At 37.5% G+C, this 17,947-nt stretch overlaps 1 protein-coding gene across 2 annotated transcripts in view; it reads right to left on the bottom strand.

Moving 5' to 3' along the window:
- The window catches only part of NUDT6 (nudix hydrolase 6), a 25,209-nt gene extending 7,877 nt beyond the window's left edge, over positions 1–17,332 (bottom strand). The window contains exons 1-3 of one of the 2 annotated variants that reach the window (XM_019522056.1): positions 16,665–17,332; positions 10,540–10,595; positions 2,676–2,730 (exon numbers count right to left, since the gene is read on the bottom strand). In XM_019522056.1, coding sequence (XP_019377601.1) covers positions 2,676–2,730; positions 10,540–10,595; positions 16,665–16,734 — 181 coding nt within the window. In that variant the 5' untranslated portion in view covers positions 16,735–17,332. Of the gene's footprint in view, positions 1–595; positions 2,731–10,539; positions 10,596–16,664 lie in introns of those variants that run through there. The other variant, XR_002098441.1, reaches the window with a different exon arrangement.
- Between the last annotated feature and the right edge of the window lie 615 nt (positions 17,333–17,947).

Here is a 17,947-nt window from a genome sequence, read left to right as displayed (position 1 = left end):
GTTACTCTAATTTGGAAAAAGCTCTTTTGTCTGCTTGGTAGTAGCGTCTACAGCTATAAGAGACAGCTGGTTTTGGTAAATGCTCTTGGATCCTCCAGCCTGGAAGTACAGCTAGGCAGAGAATACTGCAGTGAACATTGCACTGCCCAAAGAAGTCCCATCCAGTTGTTTTTTGGTTAGAAAAGTTGTACTCAAGCATATTCCTAAACGTGTATTTATGTGTGTGTGGCTCTACAGTACAGATGTGGGAGGAAAGTAGTAAAACTTTGGAAATGTGGAATAAAACAGGAATGTGGAGGGAAACCATCATTCTAAGGAAGATAATTACTTGACAAGGAATTCCAATTTAGGTTTGAGCTTTGGTTTAAAAAGTGCCTTATTGTATTTGCCTTTTAAGGAGAACTATTTAGGGTTCATATTTCAAAAACATGCAAAAACAAAAAATGGGTGTGCAACCTAGTCCTTAATTTTTACACAAAGGTATTGCAGTTGCTTGCGGAAATTGGTACATGTGCATAAAAATGGTCAGTCATGCATTTGTTTGGTTAATCGTCTGATCTGTAAGCACTCTACATTGCACCTTTACATTTTTTTTAAGTTGGGTCCTTAAATGTTTGTGAGTTTATAAGGCTTAATGAAAACTAAGTTCTGCTCTGCTTTATTTTATGCTGCATTAATTTATATATCTTTAAATATCAAGATGTTATATAGTTTATTTCCTAATGCTGATTTCAGTAGTATATTATGTAATAGTGTCTTAAAGGGAACTTTAAGGAATATGTTTTGAGAATGTAGAATGTAGGGAGTTAGACCAGTGGTCCATTTAGCCCAGTATTTTCTCAGACCATGGCAAATAGTACTTGTTTAGAGGGACAGTATATGAACAGGGAATATCTAGAATAATCTATCCTCTGTCATACTCTCTAAGTCATTAACTGTCATTGGTTTTAGGGATATCAGAGGATACATCTCATTACTGTTCTAGTCAATAGCTCTCAGTAAACACGTCCTCCATGAATTTGTCTAACTTAGTTTAAACTCTTTTCCCATTCTTTTTTTCTGGTTATTTATTTTCTGGCACCGCTATACAACAACTACAGCTTCACCTATTTTAGAGGGACACTGCTCACAGGGATCCTGTGTACAGTATTTTTACACTGAAGCTGTTGCTAATGCTGCAATATTTTTACCATCTGTTGTGTAATAATTCATAATACATAATCCATAGTGTACAGCCTTACACACCCTTTCCTCTCCATTTTTGTTTAACTAGTAATGGACAGATACCCCAAAGCACAGAGTATATAATCATAGCATCCTGTACTCTTCTGCAAACATAAATATGTCTTAGATAAATAAACCTCCATTTCACAAAATGATACATGCTTGAAACATCAACTAAATATGAAGATAAATTTTCTAGCAAATATGCAGGAAAAGGGCAATTGTTTGAATGAAAGTGCTAAAACAGTTTTTGAAATTGTACTGAATGGCTGGAGGCAAGTCGTACAATGGTAAACTGTTCTCTGCATGGACATTAACAATAGTACCATGTACGACTTGGGACATTACTGTGGACATCGTATGCATGTGCTTAAGATACAGAATTGGATTAGGGAAAGTTGGGTTCTGTTCCTTGTGCTGCCAGACTTTCTTTATGACTCCAGGTAACTTTATTTCTTGGTTTACTCATCAGAAAAACACAGATGATAAAAATCTCACAGTAACTGCTTAAGGCTAGATTCCTCCATATAAATACAAAAAACCATAATACTGCTCACTGGAGGTAACTTTTGAACTCAACACTTACATAATTATTTTCATATATACATTTAAAATTACAGTCTATGCACCTTTTGGATGGGGGGAAAGGAGGAAATGTAGAGACAGTATCATCTTCCTCTCTGTGTCTCTCTCTCCTCTCTTCCCCCTCCTAATTTTAGACTTTGCATAAACTTCTGATCTGTAAACTCATTTATACTGTTACCCTCTAAAGCAGTAGTATGAACCACCACCTACTTTATATAGTTATAAGTGAATTATTTCCTCAACCCTTGGTGTAAGCTCTCTTTCTTTAAGTATTATTATTTGTATTACAATAGTGCCTCATCTCCATCTGAAAGCAGAGGCCCAATTTGGTAGACTTACATAGAGCTTATATAGATGCTGCCTCAAAGAGCTTCCAATATAAGCAGACAAGCCAGACAAAGCATGTAAATGTAGGTGGAAGCAGGGATTTTTACTCTTATTATTGATGGGCTCACTGGTATCCTAGGTTGTGCTTGAAGATTTTCAATTTTATTTCTGTGCTATACTAATCAAATTCATCTTCCTTGCATGTGGTATAATAAGAATAGAAAATGCAACAAGCCTAAGAAAGGACTGCTTAAGTGGAAATGTGGAATGAGTTTAAATGTGTCAAAAACAGGCTTTCTGCTCTGATTATGGTGAAGCTTTAGTCACCTTCTTGAAGGGGCCTTTAGGATGCAGGATCGTGTCACTTAATCTCTTAGCCGTCAGTTACAAAAAGTGATAAACTAGTCACAACAAAGCTATTTTGGATTATGTATCTCTGTTCCAGCCAACTAAAATTGAAGGACACAAATCAGTGGACTTCAGTGGAGTTGTGATCACTTGCTCCATTCATTGATTTAGCCCAACATTTAGGGACTTACCAATATCTTCACCTGGATCAGACAAGCCTCCTGGAAATTTCCATGCATTTATAGTCTATAATGGAAGAGGAAATTATTAACACAGCATACAGCCTATTTTTTACTCGCTAATAGAAAAAGACAAAACAATTCCTAGAATTTTTAGTGAATTTTTAAAGTGTTGACATGTTAATTACTTCTATAATTGTCAGTAGGTTTTAAATAGGAACTTCTCTATTTTTGCTAATGTGATCATCTAAGACAGCTACCTGTCTATATGAAATATTGGAAGAAAACATCTACTGAATGAAAATATAAACTGTCTAACAGACATTAGACAAAGTTGCTGCTAGAAAACTAGTTAAAGAAGCTGCTATAGGTAGATATAATCTGTATACTCTTGTATTTAATCACTGATGTATTCTATTTCAATGTTTTTGGCTTTGTTAAAGAAACAAAATGTATATATTTAATCTTCCAAATAGATTTTATGATTGTAGTACTGTTCTATACTGCACTGGCTTTAATGATTATGTGTGTTTGTAATAACCGGTTAATGTAACCTGTCATTTTGTTTTATATGGAACAGAAAAAATAAAATTGAGGCCTTTTGTGTGTTAATTTTATACAGAAGCATTTCCTGAAGTTCCTCAGAATCAAGCTGAATAATAAGAGTGTGAATTGAAGCCTCTGTATTGTACTGAACACTGACAGTGCCATGAGCCTGTAGCCCTTGCATACAAGAGGAAAGGCTAAAGGATGAAATCCTTAGTCTCTGTATATTTTTGTCAGAAACCAAACAAACTAGTCAGGAAAATATTACCAGAGTGACCTTCTAAACTGTACATTCTCCTAAGGGGAAAAAAAAAAGCTTTTCCTACATTTAGAATCAAGCAGCTGTGTTTCCCTCTCACTCCAAACCCCACTGATTATATTGGAAAACATTCTTTCTGGGCATTCTTCAAGGGCTTGGACAAGACATTATATTAATTAAGAAAAAGAAAACTGCAGATGGAAAAAGTATATATTTGTCCACTGGATTTCAGGTTTTGTTTTCAATTCCTGGAAATATCTTTCTGTGTACTCTGTAACTCTAATTCCATGACACCGCACAAACAGCTCTTAATATATTTTGACATCACAGTAGGCTGTATAAATCACTAATGCAAACATGCTTGACATTTTTTTTTCCAAACCCTTTATGGTATCAACTTACTTAAGTAAAGCAGTCACCATATTGCAAAAATGTCACATTCTGGGGAGAGAAAAAAACTTGTAGGGAAAGTATGTCCTTTGGCTAATTTAATTTTGCTTGTACTGGGATGTTTTGTTTAGATTGGCCATCTTGTGGACTAAGATCAAGTTGGGGCATCCAAATCTCAGGATCTCTGGCCTTGGGCTTGCATGTAGGATACCAGACAATGGACTTGGGAGTAACTGAAGTCCCAGGGTGAGAGCCGGGGCAGAGGATGCTCACCAGTTGTAGCGCCATACGTGATGTTTAGAATGATTGAATTCTGTCTGCTCAATCAAAATGATTTTTGTAACAATTGAGTTCTGCTCAATCGATACGATTTGGCACTGATTTTGCTGATTTGATCTGGTATATAAAATATATTTAAAAAAAATTTGGTCATTGTAACAGCATGTATATTATTAATACCTTCAGCTTTTGTACTTAGTGGGTGCGTCTACACATTGCCCCATGGTGATGTAGCGATGTGCTATGTCTCCGTATGCTTGCTACGGTGATGTAGTGATCACATGTGTCTACACGTGATCGTCAGCTATGTCACTGTAGCAGCATGCTCCTGGGTATAGTTCGTTGCTATGGTGACACAGTAGCAAAGTTTAACCATGCACCACCTGCAAGGCACAGTAACTGCTCATATGGTGCTGTGCTTTAGTACTTTCAAAAGGAAGTACTAAAGCATGGCTCCATAGCAACATCTCCATACAGCAACCTGTAGATGTATCCAATGCAATGTACCTGCTAAACAGGACTGTAGAGAAGAAGGTACTCAACGTAATATATTTTGTTTTCCTCTTCCTCACCAATTGCCCTCTTGTTCTGGCAAGGACTGATGTAGCTGCCCCTGGACATTGCCCACTCCACATTCAGTAATTCTGAATGCCTTTTATGGGATAGTGATGCCAGGTTTACTTCTCAAGATAAACATGTTGCCCCTATTATATCCCTTAGTCTTTTTGTTGGTCTATGGCAGTGATTCTCAACCAGGATGCCAGGGGGACCCTGGGGTGCTGTGAGATCCTTTGAAGGATAGTGCATTGTGTGACAAGATAAGCAAGTAAGCCATTCCTTTGCCCCCTCTGCCTGCCCCCTTTGCAAGGGGGTAAGCATTGTAATAAATTAGTTTTAGAAATGGGGTGCTGCTCAAATCACAACAGTTATGGAGGTGTGCCTTGAGTCTTATTGGGGATGTCTTGAGGCTGAAAACTTATCTACAGGAAACAAACTTCAGGACCCTCTGTCTGGCTCTTTAGGCAGCAATGTGTTATGCAGCCTTTAAGTGCAAGACTAGATCAAGTCTTCTGTATTTACAAGTGGCAGTTGCCGAACTTTTAACAGAAAAATGAGATAGGATGCCAGAGGTAAGTGTACAATATTCCTTCATGGTTTTCAGGAAACCGTTTCTTTTCTTCATTTGTTACAACTGTAAAAGATGTAAGGATTTGCTGCTTTTGGTGGGAAGGGGAGAGAGGGCGTGTTGGTTTTTTGAGAGCTGGCTATTTCCTATGTTGCCTTAAAAGTAAGCATGCACACATGTATACACAGGCCAACTAAAAAGTAAAATAAATACATTTATAAACTGGTATAATTTGTATGGTGTTTTCTTCTTTTACTTATACTGGAAAGTTTCATTTAGAATTTAAGCCAGTTCTGGAGCGTATATTCTGCATGCCAAATTTATGCATTAACTGGCAGTTACCCAAAAGGAGCCTGGAGGCCCTGTTATACAGGAGTCTTTACAGTTTTGCTGTACCACAAGTTAAAGTACAAAGTTAATACTTTACAGGAAATAGCAAAGAGGTGCTCTCTGAATTCTTGCATTACAAATTCAGAATATTTTATAATTATGCCTGCCTTTGAATATAACCTTTCATTAAAGTTGATTAGCTGTTCTGGAGCAAGCTGTGAGCTGAAGTAAAGTTTAGTTTGGTTGCTGAGAATAAATCTGTTAGTAGTTATTTTGCTGAAGGGGGAAAAATATACCTAGGGAGACGCTGGCTTAGCTATAACTACAGAAAATATATAATTGAATGCATCATTTTCTATCTTTGTGTTGCCACTTACAAATTATTTAAACATTCCTTCTGTATCATTATGGGGAATTCCTTCTGCTCCATTAGAGGGAGATTCTTAAATTTGCAAAGGATTATTCAGTTACAAAAGAAGTAATTTTTAATTAAAATAACTTCTGTTAAGTTACCAGGCTTAAGACCTTCATGAAGCAAGAAATGGTAGAATGACTCAGGAGAGTGATAATGAGCTAGGCAACATTTTGCCACTTGGTCAGTGGTTATATTGATAGTGACTGGAAGCCATTATGATGTGATGGATATTTTGCTTTCCTCAGTCCAGTTCCACATCATAAAAACCACCATCACCACAACTAACACTCTTGCTTAGCAGTTTCAGTTAGGAGGCTAAGCAGTAAAGTTAATATGAAAAATTAACTACTTTTATACCTGTAACTGTGGTCCTTCTAGGTCACGGTGAAGTGTGTTACTTATTAAGTCCCACAGATACATCTGGCACTTTACTAAGCAAACAAAAATCGAATCCCTGCCCTAAAGAGCATACTTGGATTCACTGAGGTTTTACTGAGGTCTGCATGAATCTCAAGTCAGGATCAGGGCCTAAATTAGGGCAATCATAGAGGACAATACAAATTTTGAGAGGAGATTTAGGTGGTAAATACAGTATGATCACAAAATGCTTGGCTTGGGGACTAGAGAATTACACTGTGCTTTTTAATAGGGAAGGGGATACAGTAGGACCATTTTCACTGGCAGGGTCACATGGGTGCACTTGCATGTCTGATACTCATGCTGAAACTTACGTAGCTGTCAGTCTAATATTAGTAAAGTACTCCTAATCAACAGTAAGGAAAAAGCCCACACTCCATGAAGTGTTTCTTATGGGAATGCTTAGGCCTAGCAAGAAACTTTAAATTGATTTCTCTCCTTCTCCCCCTTCAGTGGAAAAAATGTAGCTAACTTGGGCATTCTGTAGTAATCATCCCCATTCCATCTTTTTTGGAGCTTACACATGAAATTGTTTTTTAAAATAAAGAACAAAACAAAACTTTCTACTTGGTTCCAAATTCTGAAAAGATTTATGCATATGCAGAATTTTGTTAAAGTTACCTGAACGACTTATGGAAGTCAAGTTATGACTAGCAACCTAATGGATAATAATATAATAATTAACTAATAAGTGCTAGTAATAACTAATGTTTCTTGATAGGCTAAGTATGTAAATGGAAACATTTGCTGAAATTGTGATGTCTCGCAGAACTCTGGTTTATGATGGGTAGGTAAGTTCTAGATGAAGTCAGGAGACCAAAATCCTGTTGCTGATCTCTGTTGTTTTAGAGAATAAAGAAAAAACTTCTCTTTTCTCATAAAGAGACAAAATTGTGTCTTAATGGAATGATTCTCAAATATTTCTACAAAGTGTTGCCAGATAGCCTGGTAAGGTTTTTCAAAGGCTGCACAGGTAGAAAAGGAGAAACTTGGCAAAGATCAGTCTCTTGCCCCTTAGGAGAAATGTTCTATATCCTTGTTCCAACTGCCTGTCTCCCTGGCCATTAAACTGCCCTTTTTACTTGCTTTAGCAATCCCAGCAAGCTGTGTCTGCCAATGATTTCTCAAGGTGCCAACAACAGCTTAAACAGTTTTGAACAAACAATGTTTGACTTATTGAAGACCACTGCTCTCTTCTTTACAGCAACCTTTATTATTACTGCTGTTTAACAGCTAGAAAGCAGGCAGCTTCCTTTAAGGCAGACATATTATTTAGGTCTGCTTCTGTGTGTCAACTTAAGTCTTCAGTACATTTTACTTTGTAAAAAAAAAATCAAATGGATGTTGAAAAGGTAACAATCAAATTATTGTTTTGAAGCAGGTATGCAGAAGATTTTTATAAAACTGTATACTGGGCATGAACCATTAGGTTGGAATAGTGTGTCTCCTTGATAGAATGTCTAATTAAAAATAAGGAGTCTTCAAACATGTAATTTGATGATGCCAATATAGTCAGTTTTAGTTGCAATTTGATTTTTGCAGAATGCAAAATTTATATACAAGGTTATTAATATTCACTTTGATATTACTATTTTAAAATAGTACTGGTTCAAATATGTGTTCTGAGTGTGCAGTACAATAAAACCATCTATAGGCAACACTTTCTAATGCCCCTTTCTTTTCCATACCTTATTTCAAATTCAGTCTGAAAGAGGAGTAAGACTTATTTAAAATTTCACTAAAATGCTCCATGTTTTAAAATAAACATATATATGTTAATTATTAAATCCATATGATCAGTTTCACTGAGGATAGAAACACAAATAGATTTTAATGGACAATTTTCTAAGTAACATGCAGAAGTTCAGGTAATTGGTAGGAATCTGCTTTTTCTTAAATTCACTTCCATTTTAAAATGATGAAAAATAAACAGTACCATTCTATCTATGTTTAGAGTACAGCAAGTCAGCCATATCAGCCAGCAGAATTCCCCTTCCTTTAGCCTATCTGTGTCCCAACCTAAACGTTGTTTCAGCATGGTTTTCTCCTCTCCGAGTTTCCAAATTTTAGTAGAGTGCAATTCCTCCATTCTTGTGTCAATTCATAGTTGGCTGATCACTAACCTGCTAGATAGGATGGCGCCAAGTTGTTGCATCAATTTGGAGTCTGGGCAGTCTCTGTTAAAATCCTTGATGACGTTTTATTTTAAAAAATAATTGATGGCCAGTAGGGCATTTTCAAATCTTTAACTAGACTACTTTTCACCCAAAATGCCAGAAGAGACTACACTACATTGTACTAATGGGATCCTTATGTATGGAGTAAAGAGATATAGTGGAAGTTCCCAAACTTCATTGGTTCAAGTTCTTTCTCCTTAGAAAATTGTAATAAGTTAAAGGATGAAACATACAGTGTACCTACTGCTAGTAGTACATGTACCACAGTTTGAAAATACCATTTTGTTAGATATTTATATAAGGTAAAATCACAGGAGTAAACAGATTAATATTGTTCCCAAAAGCGAAGGACGTTATTGCCACCTTCCAGCAACCAAATCTGCTCATAACTTAATGTAATATGAACCTGAAACATGCCACAAAATAACCAAAGGAATTCCATGTAAAATCATGAAAGCCCAGCAAGACAGTCAGAAAACATCAATCCCTGCTGAAAATGCCCTCCCCCAGTCTCAAAGGGTGCTTATACACAACCAGCAGCCTCCTGCATCTCATGTATTGGTGTCCCTGTGCTTCAAAATGGTGGCGGGGATGACTGCAGCACCCCACTGCCATTTTGTAGCACAGGAATGCTGATACACGAGACACAGTGGTGCTTTAATTAAAGCGGCTTTTAGAGCCACTCTAATTAAAGTGCCACCCCCCCTCTACTTCCAGTGCACATGTAAAAGTGCCCATAAGTCTTATCCTGGTAAATCACAACTGATGTGAATAAGATACCTATGTATCTTGTGGTTATGTTACTACAAAACTACATTTAAAAGTGGTCACCTCTCAAAAAATAATGACTGTCATTATTTCCTATTTATTTGCTTATTGTAATAGAGCAAAAAACGGGCACAGACAATTAAATCTGGCAGTAGGCAGACATTACATGCCAGCATCCAAAACTGCATTCCAAAAATGCTTGTTCAATTCCCAGGTTTCTCCTACCTTGACTTTAAACTTTCCTATGTGCTTACAGTTCAGCTCCTGGAGAAGCCTTGAACGGCCCTGGTGTGAACAGCTAAGCACCTCTGGGATCCAGAAATTAGGTGTGCAGCTATTTTGGATTGCTTTTTCAAGGCTTCTAGTTCCATCCATGCACTGTATAAGGAACCCAAGCTCCTAACTCTGGGTTTTGGATTTTGTTCTGTGGGCCTGATGCCTAAAAGCGAGGTGTTGCAGTGGCAAACTAAGTCCTTTACTGAACCTAGTCCTAAATTATTTCACAACCTTTGAGCAGCCCCTACTCCTGGGAGCTATGTCTTTGAGGAATACATCAGTACAGCACCCTCCAGCATGCTGTGTGAACCTGACTGATCATTAATGAAGGCAAACTGGAAGTGTTAAATAGTTTGGTGTGTTCGAACAGTTGCTCTGGTCTTTTACTGATTAAACTTTCATTTTTTCACCACTAAACAAAAATACATGTATACAGGTATGTAAATATTATAGAACTATGCATTACATATACAGTATTCTTTTGATTCAATTTATTTTTACTTTTTACAGTAATTTCTAGCAGTTACATATGTGTACATATCACATACCATGCATGAGTCTCTCTTATTATTAATATGCAAGTAAGTATATATGTGCATATGTGGTAAGCTTAAAGTACTGATAAGGGAACAGAACAGTTGAAGAGAAGCCATATTTTTAATTGAGTGTGACATACCACAATAAAATAATAATTAATCATCAACCTCTCCCAGCAACTTCTTTGACTGTTGCCTGAAGTGATAGCTCACTAATAATGATGTATTCAAGACACCAGTGAAAAGTAATGTTTAACTCTTCTAATGGATTTGAAATGAAAGTTAAGAGATCTTTGCTAATATACAAGTTCAGTGCAAATAACTTTTTGACATTTTAGAACTCTGTAACAGACTTACTTTATTTTTGTCTTGTACAACCAACACTTTTCCAGTACTGTTATCTAACACAGCACCTGTTGGAGGAAGAATATATTCTTATAAATCGAGAAAGATAAAATAAGTGTCTGGGAAGTATTACAGAATGTTAGAATTCAAAGCTTTACATTTCCCCATGAGGAATGCAGCATAAATATTCTGAGATTGAACTTGTACTGAGCTCAGATTTACCTGGGCTTGTCCCAAGATGTCAGAAAATTGATTTGAACTAAATGAAAAAATCTTTATTGGAACAACAGCTAAAATGTCACAGCACAGGGATAGATGCTTCAATTTTAAGATCCAGATTATATTTGTAAATTAAAGTAATAGACTAAATAGCTACATGTAAAATAGTTTCATAATATAGATATAATTTATATGTACATTTATAATTAAATATATTATCAAAATTTTGTGTGAGTGTACTGTATATACTTTTTTATTGATTTTTTTTTAAATTTCATGGCTCATATTAGAAAACTTAGGAGATGCAAGATAAGCAAACATTTACCAAATAATTTAGCAAGATATACCTGGAAGCCAGGTTCCTTCTTCATTAGGGCCCTCACCTGAAGTTCATGGAGTCTACTGAAATTAGTATGACTAATCAGGGTAGATGAAATCCTGATTTTGTTGTAATTAGTGACAAAACTTCTACTGATTCAAATAAGACTCACAATTGCCCGCTTTTAATAAGGGTATCTTCAGACTAGTAAACATATAGAAATGACAACTGCTTAGCCTTAACACTTACAAGTTGATCTTCCTGATAATGAAACTGTTCCACCTATTTGCTTCTATATTGTTCCACCTGCTGATATATTTATATTGTGCTATTCATATGCCTTACAATTCTTGATAAACAGTGGGCAGTATTTTAGTCAACGTGCCTTTCAAAGCACACTGCTCTCAAGTGACACAGGGCAATATTTTCATTCAGTAAAGGTAAGTCAGAGTCTGCTCAATTAAGCTTTGCAAACTATCCTGTTGCCTGCTGTCATCCTATTGCTTTCTTCCATGTACTATACATTTCCTTAATTTTCTCAAAACCCTATGTTTTTTCATATGCAGGCATCCTGTCATATGTTGTAGTTATTCTTTAAAAATGTCTTCCTTACAAAAATATACATTTTAATAATCCAGCCAACTTTTTGACAGATTTTAGATTTATGCTCTGTGCTAAGCATGGGTGGGTACAATTTCTCATGTCTTCTTCCATATCAGTGGTGTGCTGGGTTAAAATTTGGTGGATAATTATAGAGAAACTTTCCTATTAGTTTCTAGCAAAAGGAAACCTATGTGGCTAAAACTATGATACACACATCTAGAATACCGTGGACAAATGTTTCCACATAAGGAAATTATTAAGGAATGAGTGTCTAGATTGAAAACATCCTTTTCTGCTTAATAATGTGACGGTAGTTTGATGTGTAGGAGGAATACTTAAAAGATGAAACAGCAACCCTGAAGTCAAGCTCCATTAAAGGACATGCTTTAGGGAATTAGTCATGTATCTGGTTCCCCATGACAAGTGGTTTGCATGACCTCCCCTACTCTGACTGTTTAGCTGGGTACTGGTGAGTATGGAATCACACTTGAGAGACCAAAAAACCCTCATTTGGAATCAACATTTTACACTGATTATAGGAGTTATTTTCTAGAAAAGCTTCTCTTTACATGACTGTTGGAGCCGGCAAAAGACTGTCTGGATTAACTAGAAAAGTTCTGTTTTTTCCCAATGAGCTGATGTCTGTAAATACATTTTATCAATGTAGTTTTGTGTGAGGTGCTTAAAACCTGTGAGAGGTTCTGGTTGTATCTGGTTGCATCAACAGCAGGAAGAAATAGAGAAATATATATAAAAAACTGGTTTCTTTCAGTATAAATCAACAGTAAGTTTATTGAAGCCTGCTGTTACACTGGTGTAATGTCAGCATGAGTGAGATCAGAATCCAGCCCTGGTATCTGATCCTGTGATTTTAAGAGTTTAATTCTTGGGATTTGAAATTGATGTTTAGAACTTTAAAACATTAACACCCCTCCTCCCCCCGATGACTCTTAGGCAAAGTTTAAACCTTTAGCCTGCCAAGGAAACAGCTATGAGATTGCTATTTTATACAAGCATTAATGTCAAGAGAACGTTCTCTGACTTAGCTGTCTTTAAAAAAAGAGAAGAAAGAAAAGTACAGCAATATATGTGTGTGGTGATATATATAACAAAAAGAAATTCAGCTCCTTCCCTTATACTCTTCCAGGCAGAAGACGGGGACTAGGCTCACTAGCTCAAGGGGCTCCTTCCAGTCCATGGGACAACATGCATGTAACAGTGGGTAACAGAGCAATCTATCCCATTAAGGGGGGAACAGTCAGCCCTGTTAAAGAAATCCAGCTGTGGGGCATTTGGGTGTGCATTTGGGAAAGTCTTTAAAAGCTGTATAAGCTCCCAGAAGTGTAAGTAAGAGATGAAAGGAACAGCTGCGAGGAGGGGCCAAAACAAAAGAGGTTTCATTCCTAGTGACTGGGACAGGGCAGCAGGATTTTGTTTTGTTTGTTTGTTTGTTTAAAAGATTGAACTTTAGCTTTACAGTAGGGGTCAGCAACCTATGGCTGGTGGACTAGATCTGCCTTGCAGAGCCTTTTGACACAGGGCTTTGGCAGCCATCACTTCCCCCATGCCAGTGTAGGGAAATGTAGTGGCAGTGGGTGCCTTCCTTGGGGAAAAGCAGCAGTGATGGGGACAGGGAAAAGCAGTGGTGGCAGGTGCTTTCCCTATGCTGCTGCACAGAAAAGTGGCAGCAACATGGGCTTTCTTTGTGTTGTTGGTGAAGAAAGGCAGCAACAGTGGCTGGGTCCTAGTCCCCTCTTCCCTGTTCTTGGTCTGAATTGGGTCAGTCTGGCTTGCAGTTTTAAAAGGTTGCTGACCACTGCTGTAGAGGGCTGTATGAGCTGAATTCCCCTGCAAAGGCAGGCTAAGAAACCTGCTTACAAGCTGTTAGTTCCAGTACTTTGTGAACTACAGGAAGGTGCTGAGATGCTATGGGGGTAAGCATAATATAGGAACCTATGCAGAACAGAATAGTACTGTTACTACCTCACCTACATAAATCTGTTGATTTACATTATCAAATGTTTACCTGATCTTTTCAATCAAAAAAAATCCAACTAACTAATAAAACAAGTATCAACCTGATTCAAAAGCAGTAGCAGGAAACAGAATAGATATTATTGGGTTATTTTTATTATGCGATATAGTTTTTAATGAATATGCCAAAATTTCTGAAATTATTTAACCTCCTCTGCCCTTCCAGGCAATTCCTATTTATATAAAATACAACCAAAATAATCATCTGACAAAAAGTCATACGATATCACTATTTAAGAGTTTATCCCTATTTATATAAACATTTTCCTTTAAATTGCACTTTGAGTTATGTGAATGTTACTTCAGAAAAATCCCCTTTCAATTGCATTATTTTTCTCAAATATGTAAATTGTAACCATAAGGAGCAATATTGTACTTCTGCAAAGGGAATGCATTGTCTGACCCCAGTTTAATGCCACATATTTTAAAGATGAGGTTTTCATACCTCAGGAAAACATGCTCGAACATGTCCATTGAAAAAAAAACAAGACTCATCTTAAGCATTTTATCTGGGCTGCCCTCTGCTGATTTTTTACTGCAACTAGCAACTCAATTTGCAATACTGATACACAATGTATATTAGATAAAAAATAGGTTTTTAAAAGACTGTTTTCTTAATATAGGCAAATGAACCTATTATTGTGTAGTGTCTTTTACCTCTAGTGAGTACTTAAACAGAATTTGCATTTAACTGTTTATGGTGTCTTTAAATCATACGGTAATGAGCTAACTTACCCCAAAGCCCAACCCCATATGGTAATTTGGGGTCCTGCACTTTAGGAACTTTAGGTATATGGTAATTTGTTCTTCTGTCATGTAGTAATTTATGAATACTATAAGTTATATTGGTTTTACTATTTAAGGGTTTTTACTGCATGCATATGTTGAGTTAATTCTATCTCCAACAGGGAGGAAGGGAAGACGAGCTCAGATAGCCTCTCAGCCAGCACCCAAGACTACTAACTTTAATGCGGCTCACCAATGGACTCCGGATGAGCCACCCAAGCCAGCATATCCAGGCTTGGAAGTTGTAGGAGAACAATAGGATTTGGGACTGAATTTAAAGACACATTTTTAGGGACAGCTAAAGTAAACCCTGCCACTAAGGGGTCTGGAGGAAGTTAGACTGGCTGCTCATATCCCCAGAAGGCAAATGTGAGTAGCCACAAGAATGTTAAAGCAGCCTTTGCACTACTGTAACTTATGCTGGCATCTGTAAAGATAAGATGGACATGAAAGTAGGACTTGTCACTGGTCACAAGCTTCTAAATAGAAAACCTGAACCAAGGTCATACAAGTTTAAACCATAAGGTACTGTAGCTCAGGACCTGGCCTAAGAGTAGGAAACCTGTAGCTTTCAACACCAGGAACATAAAAGCATGAGGCCTGAGATGCAGAGGGCGCACTCATGGAGACCAACAGGGGCTAGAAGTGAAGCTAGTCCTATTACCTTGACAGATATTTTATCATGAAGTTTGGATGTAGGGAAGAAAAGGAAAGGAATCTACTAATACCCAGCAGGTGGAGCATGCTTGCAACAAGCTTTGATTGAAGCAGGTCAGCCCTTCTCCTGTACCTAATCACAAACTTGTGAAATCAAGGCATAAGGAGACAGCAGTGAAGACTAAATTTACTGTATGTTTCTAGTGTCGCCAATTTTCACAATTTTTTTATTATAAGTCCTTGTAAAATATGCTAGTTTGTTTGTGGTGGGTTTTTTAAAAATACTTTTGTTCCCAGAGTCAAATGATTATATGATCTTTGTTTTCTTTAAAAATGTTAGCTCCCATGGTTATGAAGAAAGACTTGAAAACACAACCCCTGGGCACCTCCCACCACACTCCCCAGAGGACCCAGAAGTAGACTGGAAGTGCTTCTGGTCCACTTCTGGGTCTGCTGCCGAGTGCATTGGGGAGCCCCCTGTGTTCCTGTGGGATGGTCCATCTGCCCCAGCAGCTCAGCATTCACGATCTGCCTGCTACCTTGAGGTATGTAGAAAAAACATTTAAAGCTGTGTCTATGTCCGAATCACTGAATCTCTCCGAGTTGATTCGGAGGGTGCTGATTTGATTCAGAGAGATTAAAGGGTCTCCTGATTCGATTCGGATTTGGAGATTCGGTCCAAATCTCAGCCGAATCAGGGACCAAAGCTTCACACAGTCCTAATAATCAACTATCTGGGAATTCCCTGGACATATGGAGAATCTCCACATCAGCTGTGACCGTAGGAAGCATTACTGAGTAAAGGTGTTGCCAGGGAGACTGCAGTTCAGCTATTCCTTGATGACAGCATAGCCTCTTCCAGCTGTAGGCAGCCATGAGAATGCTAAAGCAATCTTTGCACTGTTCTTAGCTGGCAGCTGAAATGAATCCTGGATAATACTGGGTGGTTTAAATTTACTTTTGCCCTTATCATCTAGATCCAAACCTGCGCAGTTTGCATGGACATAACACTAGGGTCCATAGGGCCCTTAGCATTTGCATTTACATATCTGGCACTATAAGAAAGTCCCATATTTCTTCTTTTTTCTGAAAATATGCAATTTGTTGTATTTTTTAAATACGGTTATGGACCCCCTAAAAGATGATCTCTCCCAGAGGACATTTCTTGCCCTAGCGCACCGAATGCCATGAAGTTCCTTTTAAAAAACAGTACTTCTGCAAGGTGAGATTTTAAACCTTCAGGAAGACTGTATTTTCTCCTCCCTTCCAAAGTGTTTATCATTTTTTAAAATTTTTAAACAGAACTACTACTAGTTGCTTTTTTCATTCCAACCTAACACACCCAGTTTGTTGACTAGGAATACTCACGAATGAAAGACCTCGCTTTATCAGGATGTCCAACTGATAAACAAATAATTTCCCCATGTTTGCCTAGTATAGAAACCCAGCTGATTTACTGCTGAATCTGATCCTAAACTATCAAACATATTTCATGAATACAGTTATTTCTAGAACTAACCTGCAACTCCTAATTGATGTGTGGCATACCCTGGTAACCTGCTGTTCCCATCTCCTAGCCACAGCGTCATTGTGGATGAGTCTCCTTCTGCATGGTGAAAAGTAAAGCCCTGTGACACAGCAGAGGCAATAAAACTGCTTTGAAGGATAGGAATGTGCAGCCACACAGCTATTTTGCCTTCCCTCTTCCATTGCTTGATCGAATCTGAAAGAAAGAGTAACAGAAACCTCCTCAGATGTTTTCAAAGACATGTGGGCATAAAAATAAAAACTGCAGTCATTTGATAGCCTCTCCTCCCTTTTATTTTTACTATATTTTTACTTCCATTGTACAGACGAGCATAGCTTAATGTGCAATAACAGCATCAGTCAGAAAAATTACTGTAAAATAATAGTGTGACACAGTCCATTATTCTGCTTCAGGGTCTGGTTTGTAAAAATTTTAAATCTGCCTTTACTGAAGGGGAAATAACTGCAGATATAAAGAATGGGCACAAATAACTGTAAATCCAATAAGTAAACAAGACCTTTAATTTGTACTGTATAAAATTGTGTTTACAAATCAAAAATACGGCTTTCCCCCACAATATTACTCATGCAAACTCTGTCAAGGATCTGGCAATTGTTTCTATCTCGGATAAGGTTGTATTTAAAAAAAAATATTTCCCCATTGATTTTGTTGAGAACACAGCTCGCAGTTGAGATTTGCAGTGGATATATTTTTTGTTAGAGAACTCAGGCCCTTTTGAAGTGTCTATTGCATTTATGCGGCCCTTATTATCAAGGTATTTGAGCACCTTAAAATATTCATAGTATTTATTTCCACAGCACTACTGTGAGGTATGGAAATCATATTATTTAAATTGTAGAGTTGGAAAACTGGGGCTAAGAGGCCTCAGGACACAGAAGACTCTGGCAAAGGAGGGATTCAGTTTCATATCCCTAACACTGTGTCTGCAAGGCTGTGCAGATACACCAGAGCCAGCTCTGCACATGCTGGCTCCAGAACCAGAAGCAGCCCTAGCACATGCTAATCAACTCTATTGAGAAGCAAAGCAACCCAGCTCTGCACCAGGGCTGTTATAAAGCCACACCTGCCTGCTTCTAGTTTTAGAGGTCATGTTCAGAGAAGATTCTGAGCATTGTCCCATACTTTCTCCTTTGGAAGTACTTATGGTAGTAAAGGGAAGTACATGCAAGTTGGCTGAGTTCTGTACACAGTCAAAGAATAAGCAGAAGAATAAATTGCCATACTTGCAGCTAATTTTCCGAATACAGACACAA

This window comes from Gavialis gangeticus, unplaced genomic scaffold, assembly GCF_001723915.1.
Source record: "Gavialis gangeticus isolate Ggan-Ray unplaced genomic scaffold, GavGan_comp1, whole genome shotgun sequence".
NCBI lineage: Eukaryota > Metazoa > Chordata > Crocodylia > Gavialidae > Gavialis > Gavialis gangeticus.
The sequence above is the reverse complement of the archived record's forward strand: the minus strand, read 5'-3'. Positions and strand labels throughout refer to the sequence as shown.